This window comes from Hevea brasiliensis, chromosome 7 (genome assembly GCF_030052815.1).
Source record: "Hevea brasiliensis isolate MT/VB/25A 57/8 chromosome 7, ASM3005281v1, whole genome shotgun sequence".
NCBI classification, from domain to species: domain Eukaryota; kingdom Viridiplantae; phylum Streptophyta; class Magnoliopsida; order Malpighiales; family Euphorbiaceae; genus Hevea; species Hevea brasiliensis.
In genome coordinates this window covers 101,252,446-101,263,146 of record NC_079499.1, presented here as the reverse complement: position 1 = coordinate 101,263,146, position 10,701 = coordinate 101,252,446, and the positions used below count along the sequence as shown (strand labels likewise).

Genomic DNA, 10,701 nt, shown 5'->3' with positions numbered 1-10,701 from the left:
CAGTTATGAATGCAACATAAATCGTGCCTAGAGTTTAACTACATAAATATATGCATATAAGTGATGCATGGGCAAGCTGAACATATAATAATATCGAAATTACAATTAAAATTAATATTTTACTCACAGACTTGACAACGGTCACTGTGGCGGCTGGGCGGAGGAAGAAGGTTGTCCCGGCTCACCTGACAATTTTATTACAATTATTTAATAAATTTGACTCCATACAAACAAAGAAAAAGACCAAATACGTCCTAAGTCGTGCCGAAAATCCGGCAGAGTCTCCCCTATACCTAGGACCGACCCAACCTGCAAAATGGCTTAAAACACACTTCTATATTCACAATCCATATGTCCACAGCTCAATCACATCACACAGCCCCTCATGGGCCCATCAAATCAGTCATCCATCACAATATGTAAAATTTCAATTTAGTCCTTATAATTGATCATTTTTGCAAAAACTGCCCAAACAAGCTTTAAAAATTCTAAAACTTTGCCCTGTGGTCCTTAGCAATATTACTAGGCTATTGCAAAAAGAATCATAATTTTCTGAGCTACCACGAATATTTTATGGATTTTTAATCCTATTTAAGCATAAAAAAATTACGAAAAAGCAAGGTTCGGGTTTACCTTTGACGATTCCGACTTCGGGAACGCGCTCGGGATGCCTGACAATGGTGGGATAGCCAAAACCTCGATCCAATTCGAAGACTTTTGAATTTTCGCGAATTGAGGATACCTACACGAAGCCCAATAATAATATATAAAAAAATCAGGGGTGTTACACTGGCCACTACCTCCCCTCCCCTCCCCAGTTTGCTGGCGACCTTCCCCGACCCTTCCCCATCCCCGGTTGCCTCCAGGTCGTCGAAAAATCAGCCTAAAGTCCCCTTCATGCGTGTGCTGTAGCACCCCCTTTCTGGACAAAATTTGTCTAATCCGGCTACAAATCGGACCGAGTCTTATCCCAAATACCATTTACTCGTTGAGAGTTTTCCATAGACACCAAGATCACTCATTTTTATAGAGTAGATTGTCCAATTTTTTCCAAAACTTTTAGCCTATTTTGACTTTTAGGCTAAATTTCTCTCAAACCGGAAATCCCACTAAAAATTCGAGAGTATTGGTGTACTCTTCACAATGAGAGCTTTGCGAGAATATAAATTTCAAAATTTTTCGACATCGAAATTTTGGTGGGTCCCACGAACTTCGTAGTATTTTTTCAACCTTCCATTGAGTTTAATTAATTCCGTAAATATTTTTTTGTAACTCTTGGTGTTATGGGCTTGGTGTACGTACCCTCGTTTTATGAAATTTTGATAATTGCTTGGGTCTACAATTTCGGGACGGATAGACAGGCTGCCAGAAATACTTCAGAATCGGATCAAGGTTAAAGACTACCCCACCATTTTCAGACACCCTAGACGGGTTTCAAGCACCATAATTAGCGTAGATAAACCCGAAACCTAAGTTTTCATAATTATCGAGTGCCTAATTTTGATTAAAAATTTATAAAATATTCGTGGTGGGTTATAAAATTATAATTCATTTTGCATTAGCTTAGCAATATTGCTAAGGACTGCAAGGCAAAATTTTAGAATTTTTAAAACTCGTTTAGGTGGTTTTTGCTAAAAAGTTAGTTTCATGGACTAAAATGTAAGTTTCCCAGATTGTGAGTTTTGATTGATTTAGAGGGCCCAGGAGGGGCCATATGTTATTGATGTGTTGTGATTATGGGAAATTGAGAATTAGAAGTATTATTTGAATCTTTTTACAGGTGGGGTAGGTCATAGGTATAGAGGAAACTCTGCCGGATTTTCGGCAAAACCTTAGGGTTGTCTTTTAATTCTCTACAGCTTTATTTTAAGTTCTTTATTAATAAATTTTGATATATTATTTAGGTGAGCCGGGATAGCCTTCTTCCTCTGCCTAGCCACCGCAGTAACCTTTAAAGTGTTGTGAGTAGATATTTATTTTATTTATAATTTCAGTATTACTATATTTTTGGCATGCTCGTGCATCACTTATATATATATATATATATATGTAGTTAAATATTAGGCATGCCCCGTTTTGCATTTATGCTTGATGATACTATTTTGGTTGCTATGTTTTGATAATCTGGAGCTATGTGTGTGAGTGAGTGTGTATGTGGTGTATATGGATATGGGTAAAATGGGTAGATGTGGCTAGAGCTTGACTCACTGGGACTCGATCCTTATTATGGATAAGTCGGGGTAAGCACAGGGCTTTGAGTTGATCTCGCTGGCCCCCGCATCTAGATAATAAGAGAAAGTTCAGCTTTGAGTTGATCTCGCTGGCAGAGGTTGGAACTAAGAGAGCTGGGTAGGGGGATCAGCTCCCCATATATTTATGTGTGAGTATGGATTTGACACGAGTGCGTGAGTGCTCCAGATTATCTTTAATGTGACTTAATATGATTTGTATGACTTATATGAAGATGATGCATTTCATTTCTAAGGATGCATTAGAATTAGATAGTTATAGAAATTATATGTAAATAAATATTTACTCTCTGAGTCAAACACTCACTCCTATTCTCCATTTTCTGGGTTATAGGAGAGCTTTTTTCTTGTGTTTAACCTGCTTTTATTCTTCGCAGGTCTACTTGCTATTATTTTTATGTTTTGTACTGTTAAATATAAATTCTAGATCTCCACATGTATAGAAACATATCATTTAGTTTGGGACTGTAATATTTAACAATTTGGGATTGTAATTTATAAACTTTAGGTATGTGTAATTGTGTGGTTGGATACTTATGATGGATGAGGGAGCTGAGCTCCCATTGATTTTATTTTGGATTGTGGATGATTGATGGGTGAGCTGAGCTCCCCAAATATATTTTTATTGAGATTACAGGTCAGGTGAGTTAATAACTCTCCATTGGATAGTCAATTTTATGGTCAAACTCTGTCAGATTGATTTCTTGAAATTTGGGTCAAAATATGGGCTTTATGGATGGGATAAAGACTAGTTGGGCTTACTACGGGCTTCGGGGGCCTTATGCTGACCCAAGTCCTGGTGTCGATCCGTCCATAATTTGGGTCATGACAATAATGGTATCAGAGTCGACCTCCCTCAGTGCGGTGTGGTTCAAGGACGAACCAGGCGGAAGCTAGTGGGCCTGTAACATCCCGTGTAGAAAGGGAAGGTCTCGGCTAGAGTGGTCCTCTGGAAGGGCAAGGCTCATTGGTGCCCTTGTCCAAATGGGAGGTAGGAATGAACCGAGTCCCACATCAGAAAGAGAGGGGAAAGTGAAGGGCCATATAAGTGACAAGCCTTCTAACCTAGATAGTGCGCTTTTGGGCCTCAAAGAAGGGGTCCATGGGACAAAATCGTGAGGCCTAGTGGGCCAAAACAGACAATACTATCCAGTGGGCTGAAAGGGGTGTTACATATGGTATCAGAGCTAACCTCCCTTGGTATGATGTGGTTCAGGGATGAACCAGGAGGAAGCTGGTGGGCCTGTAATATCTCGTGCGAAGATGAAAGGTCTCAGCTAGAGCGGTCCTCTGGGAGGGCAAGGATCGCTGGTGCCCTTGTCCAAATGAGGGGCAGGAATGAACAGAGTCCCACATAGGAAAGGGAGAGAAAAGTGAAGGGTCATATAAGTGACAAGCCTTTTAACCTGGATAGCGCACTTTTGGCCTCAAAGAAGGGGTCCAAGAGACAAAGCCGTGAAATCTAATAGGCCAAAGCGAACAATACTATCTAGTAAGTCAGGAAGGGGCGTTACAAGAGGTGCATAATGGCAATGTCCAAAGGATCGAAACACCTTGACATTATCATTATTCTCCTCCCTCCAGTAACACAATAACACTCCATGTGGAAGTGTACATTAATGGAATGGGATGCACCTGGGGGTCAATAACAGCCCTAAATGTAGCATTTACTTTAATTTTCAATTTGATGGTGAACCTAAGTGCAACCGCCACAATCGAAGGGAAAAAGATTATGAAGATTGCATAGATTTAATTTCTTATCCCTCTTTTTTTTTTTTTTTTTACATTCGCGTTGCGAATTTCTTTTTTTTTTTTATATATATGTATTGTTAGGTTTTTAATGGTAGATTTTTTGTTTCTACTTTTTTAATAGAAAATTGTAGTGTACACCATTGTGAAATTTAATTGCGATTTTATATAAATCATCCTTTGTGAATAATAATGTTAACTTCATGTTTGGGTTTGTGTTGAATTAGAATTGTGTTGATCACGAGTCTTGGTTGGGTTAAGGAGGGAATAAGGGTGCCTGTAAGGACACTGGGTTGTGTGACAGGAGCGAAAAGGTTCAAAGGGAGGGTGATTGGCCGATGAGTAAGCGAGGACGACTTGGAGGCAGAGCTCATTCTTGTTATGAAGTTGATTGGTGTCAAAGAAGATGATGATGGAGTAGGGGCATGGAGTTTTGGTGGAGGTTAGGTACTAATAAACAGCATGTAGTTTTGTAGAGAGAGGAGTTCATTAGTGGAAGGGCTGAAAGATACAAAGAGTAGAAAAAAGAAGTGAGGATGGTCAGAGGCATTGGGATGAAGCACAGGCAAGAAGAAAGGAAAGAAGAGGAAGGACATAAAGAGAAGGAGAGGATAGAGACCATAAGACAATAAAGGGGTAAGAGAGAAATACGAGCGTGAGAGAAGAGACAAGGACATGCATGGAGGAGAGAGAAATGCCTACATAGAAATGCAACATAAGTAGTTTACGTATAAATTGGCTACCACAAGTAAAAAGGATTTATTGTCACTTAATTAAACTCAAGAAAACTGTATATTATAAAATAAATCTTAAGTGTCACGTTGTTATAATGTTATAAATTTAGGGATAATAAATAAAATTTATCTGTTCTTTTTTGTTTTCTTAATTCCTTTGAGGTTGACGACTATAGTCACGCACAAATTTTTGTATGTTATCCCTGAAAATTAGGGCTAATGCTTTATGAGGCTATCAAGGGAGATTATCTTAAAAGTAAACTAGAAATAGTATTTATTTCAAACTATGTTCTACAAATATTTCTTTCAATTTTTACACAAGTTGATGCCTTCAAAGATTAAAAAAAAAAAATTGAAATCTTGATAGTATTTATGTTTTTTAAGCACTCTTGATATATAAAAAATAAAAATAAAAATTCAATTTCAACATGGATTGTCTGATTTCATTTAAATTAAAAAAAATAATGATACAAATTTAAATACACTATAAAAAAATAAGAATAAAGCTTTCTCTTTTTCTTTTAAGTGAAAAAAACAGCTATCTTTAAAATCAGATTTTACCTCTTTCAAGTTTTAACAGTTTTTTTAAGGAGTATTATTTTTTTTGAAAATTTATTGATTAAATTTAATTTATTATAAATTTAAAATATAAATATATAAAATTTATATATTTAATTAATAAATTTTATTATTATTTTTTATCTTAAATTTATAATAAATTAAATCTCACATGAATTTTATATATATATATATATATATATATTAATTTATAATGAATTGAGATAAGAATTTTTTTTCTAAACATTAAATTATTAAAATTTCCACCACTTTCATATGTGGGGATTTTCAAAGTAATTAATGAGATTAAATTGTGTCCCAATCAGAAAAGAGGGATTAATAGTTCAAGAAAAAAAAAAGGATTAATAGTAAATCTTTTTTGTACTATGCTACTTGCTTAAAATCTTCACATTATTACTTGTCTGGCTCAGTGGGTCAGAGGTGATTTTCATGAAGTCAACATTTGTCTGCCACTACTGTTTTAAACTCTAAATAGTCAGTTTCTATGTAAAGCTAAATGTCTCTTTTCAACATCTCCAAAATCAACTAATTAACCTCCAAATAAGATTTTTAAGGCCATAAAGCAACACTTCCTCCCCCCCTCCCCCCCCATAATGTAATTAATTTAAAAAAAATATATCATCATACAATAATTTTATTATGACCCCAAAAACTTTTCCACTAATTAGCAATGCATGATTTTGATTTTGAAGGAAAAAGATTTCAAAATTATTGAAATTTTGATTGCTTTCTGTTTTCCTGCATGATAAGCTAGTAATGAAAAAGGGATTCTTTCATAGCATCATGGCCCAGATCAGATTGTCCAAATCATTTCCTCAAGACCCATGTACACACCAAAATATTTATTATAAGAATAATAATAATAATAATAATAATAATAATAATTTGTATATTTATTAATATAGAATATCATAAATCTAAATTTTAATAATATTTTAAAAGGAAAACTTCAATTTACTAAGAAAAAAAAAAGACAAAACAAATGCAAGAAGGCACTCAAAGGAGATAAAATTAAGAGATATTGGTAAGTTGGGGATTAGATTTGTCTCCAGTTCCATGAGCAGTGAAAATATAAACATTGAGAATATGCATGAAAAATAGACAAAGGCGGTGTGTGGGGCCTAATCAAAGGCAACCATCCTTTCCATCATCATGGTTGCTCCCCCTTCATCATGCCATTTCGCTCAGGCCCCCCATCTTAATGGAATCATGCTCACTGACTCAGCTAAGTAACCCACGTTATTCTTTGGGTCCCACTCTATCTGCTTTGGGTTTAGCTCCTAAATTTCCCATTTTTTTTACATTTTTGATAAATATTTGTACAACCCACAAATCATGTCCCTCCTTGCAGTCTACTTAATTTTTTTTATTAAATATAATATAATATAATATTATATTGTTCTCATTTATGAGATTTTTAACTTGAGTATTTGAATAAACCTCTTGAGAGTTCTCCCTAAGCTCTTATTTGATTCATTTGACTCTGCTACTTCAAAATTCGAAAGCACATTCTCATCCATTCATAAGTCAAAAGAGTAAAGCCGATGAATTATATATGCTTTTGTAAAGACAACCCAACTGAAGAAATGACTATTTGAAAATGAAACACAATTAGAGAGAAGATTAGAACACTTTGGGTGAGTCACTTCACAAAGTTCTTTTTTTTTTTTTTTCTGAAGGTGTTGATTTATAAATGCTTAAACCGGCAATAAGCCAAAAACAAACATTTGTTATGCCACCCAATTGCAAGAAACATGAGATTCATGAAGAAATTTGGTGGCTAGAGCATGTGCAGCTAAATTACAAGTTCTCCTAACATGGGAGAAAGAGATACTAGTAAAAGACAAAGATAATTGTCTAACATCATAAATAATTTGCTGGATATTCTGAGGAATCACTGAATTCTTAACAGCATTGATAACCAGTAACGAGTTTCCCTCAAGGACAACATAGTGAAAACCTCTATTAACAGCCAAAAGAGCTGCATCTCTGCATGCTAAGCTTTCTAAAACCAAGGGATCAATAATGAAATTGTATTTCTTGTAAGCCCAATCTAAAATTTGCCCTTCTGAATTTCGGACAACAACTGTTGTGGCACCTCCATTCCTACTAGAGTTAACTGCAGCATCAAAATTCAATTTGAGGACATTTGTAGGAAGAGGGATCCACGTCGCTGGAATCAAGGGAAGAGTAGAAGATGGAAGACTAGTAGGTTGATGAGCTAGATTAAACTCTTCAAAATGATGAATTGTCATGGCTATGACTTCTTGGGGGGCCTGTAGGGATTGCTTAAAAACAAGAGCATTTCTGCCCTTCCAAAGATGCTAGAGAATAAAAATCACTAACTGCTTAAACATAAGATGTTTAGAGTGATTCTCAAGCGGAGCTATGACTTCAGTTCGACAATTCCTCATATCCAAGCTATTGATACAAGTGGACCTAAGGCGTAAAGGAGATTCAATCCAAACGGCTGCAGCTCTAGGGCAAGAGAATAATAAATGCCTTAGTGTTTCAACTTCTCCACAAAATATACACTCCGGGTTAAAATGGCTCATTCGACGATGCAACACTTCATTGGAGGGCACTTTCTCTTTTAACAATGTCCATAAGAAAATTGACAGCTTATATGGTAAGGATATTTTCCAAATACTCTTCCAAAAATAATCTGAGGAGGATAGAGAGCTAGAACTAGGCACATCTCTTAAGGATAGAGCTACAGATTTTTGGATGTCTCTACCTATATAATAACCAGACTTTACAGAATCCTTGCCTCTTCTGTCAAAGTTCCATACGAGCTTGTCCTCTTGGCGAAACATACCCAGAGGGATTGCTAAAATGTTATTAACCTACTCGTCTTCAAAATTCTCATAAAGGATTCTATAGTTCCAGGAATGAGAGTGCCCATCAATAAGCTGTCTAACCCAAACAATTTGAGGGTTATGGTTCATTTTAACTCTAGGCTTTGAAGGAAAAGATAATGGTATCCAATTATCCTCCTTGCATAAGATTGAATCCCCCTTGCCTACTTGCCATCTTATACCCTTAAGAAGGATCTGTTTGCCCCAAAGGATGCTTTGCCATCCCCAAGATGGCCTACTACTTGAGCGAGCTTGTAGAAAATTTGTATAGGGAAATTATTTCCCTTTAAGCAGTCTAGATAGTAAAGAATTAAAATTTGTCAAAACTCTCCACCCCTGTTTAGTGAGAAGGGCCATATTAAAGCACTCCAAGTCTTTAAATCCCAACCCTCCTTTGGCTTTAAGCTCACAAAGTTCATTTTAGTACAACACAATAAGAAGAGGGTGATGTTTCCAATTATAAGTATAGTAAAATATCATTTCATTATTTACCTCCACACTATCTACTCTGCATCATCTTATCACTAACTACCCCTTCTCAAGACTTCTTCTGTGTCCTCTCTCTGAGTTTTTCTCTATTAGTAGGAGCGTGTCTCCTTCATTTGCTGGCAGTGTGTGGCTTCCTTCTATCCCTTCTGAGTAAGGAGGAGCTCCTCCTCTCTACCTGAGTGTGTGTTTAACCCTTCCAGTCCTCACTGGGATAGGAATTGTAGATTTATGATTGTTTTGGATTAACAAGTCTTCAGGTGTGCAAGGAGAGGGTGTTCACATGCAACTTATTCTAGTCTTGCTATACTAGTTTGGGTTTTACCTTTTCTTTGGGTGTTGAGTAATTGGATTGAATTATATCTTGGTTTAGCATAGGCTCTATGTGTTATTTTTTCAATGCTAAAGTATGTTTAGAGATTGGACTTAGGCTTTATTTTATAACCTCTGAATCCTAAATGTGTCCTCTCTATGTAGAGTCTGTTTGGTATTGCTATTAGAGTTAGTATTGAGAAAATCACCTTTTAGATATATTAATTTGAGAGTATTAAAAAATAATTTAAAATAAATTTAATAAGTTTTAGTTATAAAAATATTAAAATAACAAATTAATTTTTTTAAATTATTATTTTTAATACTATCTAAAATGATATTTTTATTTATAAAAGTAGTTTTATCCTCTAAATATAATGCTAAACAGCACGTAATAGGTCTAAACTTTTTTGATGTAATTAAATTTAACTATTGATTAAAAAAAATCTCTTCCCTAAATTTTTTTGAAATTGTTATTAAAAGTAATATTAAAAATATTTTTAAAATATATTAACTAAAAAAATATTAAAATTAAATTTTTTTTTGTTGACAAATTAAAATTAAATTAAATTAAATATGCTGTAATTATAGGAAAAGGTAGGATTGAGGCAGGCATATCGAAGGGTAGAGACAGCAGAGAAGGGCCACACGGGTACAAAAGCTGAAAACAGACAAAAACAAGTTGCGGGACGCATCCAACAGGCTGTAAAAGGCTCTTTGGATTGGGCCCAACCTATGTGACACACAGAAAGACCACCGTTGACTTTTTTGTCCTTTTACTCTCACTCACTTCTCATTGACTTTAACTCCACAGTAAATTATTACTTATCGTATTTTCTTCTTTTATATATATATATATATATATATATATATATATATATATATATATATATATGATGTTCGCTAATTTTTCTTTTTAATTTTCTCATATAAAGCATCAATATATAAAAATTATTGAATATATTTAATTTTTACCAAAAAAAAAAAGCATATAGCTAATATGTAATAGGAAAATATTTAATAAAAATTCACTTATATAATTATATAAATTTATTTATAATTATAATATTGCTTTTATCTATTTAATTTAATTACTGTTTTTACTTTTCACAATATTCTTTTAATTATTTAATCCTTGCACTCTCTTAAATATTATTTACATAATTTTTCACTATATTCTATTATGGGCAGCAAAGGCAAACGCGGCCTAAGTGGTAAATCTGAATTAAGAATCGTATGGATGAGCAACATAAGCTACAGCTAAGGATGAAATCTGATGGACCCCAACCCAAAATTTTTAAGCGGGAAAATGAAGATGAATGACGAGATCATGATGATCATGCTTATCTGATGATCATAGAGTTAAAATTTTCATTTTTATTTTATATAAATTTTATTTATTTATTTATTTATTTTGAATGGTTATGATTTAGAAAGGGGAATTCAATTCAAAGATAGAAATGCCAAACAATCCTTACTGGGCTGACATTAACTTATTCAATAAAGAATTGATGTTGGGCTTGGTAAATATCCCAATGAGGATTATGTGGGCTTTTTACAACTACTTTAGGCTTATAAGATTGAAATTTTCTATTTCTCCTCGTACAAAAACAAAAGGAGGGAGGAAACTAAGATTTTTTTTTTTTTTCTTAATAGGGAATTAGTGAAGGAAAATTTAGTCTAGAGCCTATAGGTGAGAAATATAGTTTTAATCATTAAATTAAAATAAATTAG

General features: G+C 34.3%; 1 protein-coding gene across 1 annotated transcript; it reads right to left on the bottom strand.

Annotated features, from left to right (window-relative positions):
- Window positions 1-7,041: 7,041 nt before the first annotated feature.
- On the bottom strand, window positions 7,042-7,566 carry LOC131181422 (uncharacterized). Its single transcript, XM_058149481.1, has one exon. The coding sequence runs from the start codon at window positions 7,564-7,566 to the stop codon at window positions 7,042-7,044; it is 525 nt and encodes a 174-aa protein (XP_058005464.1).
- Window positions 7,567-10,701: the final 3,135 nt, after the last annotated feature.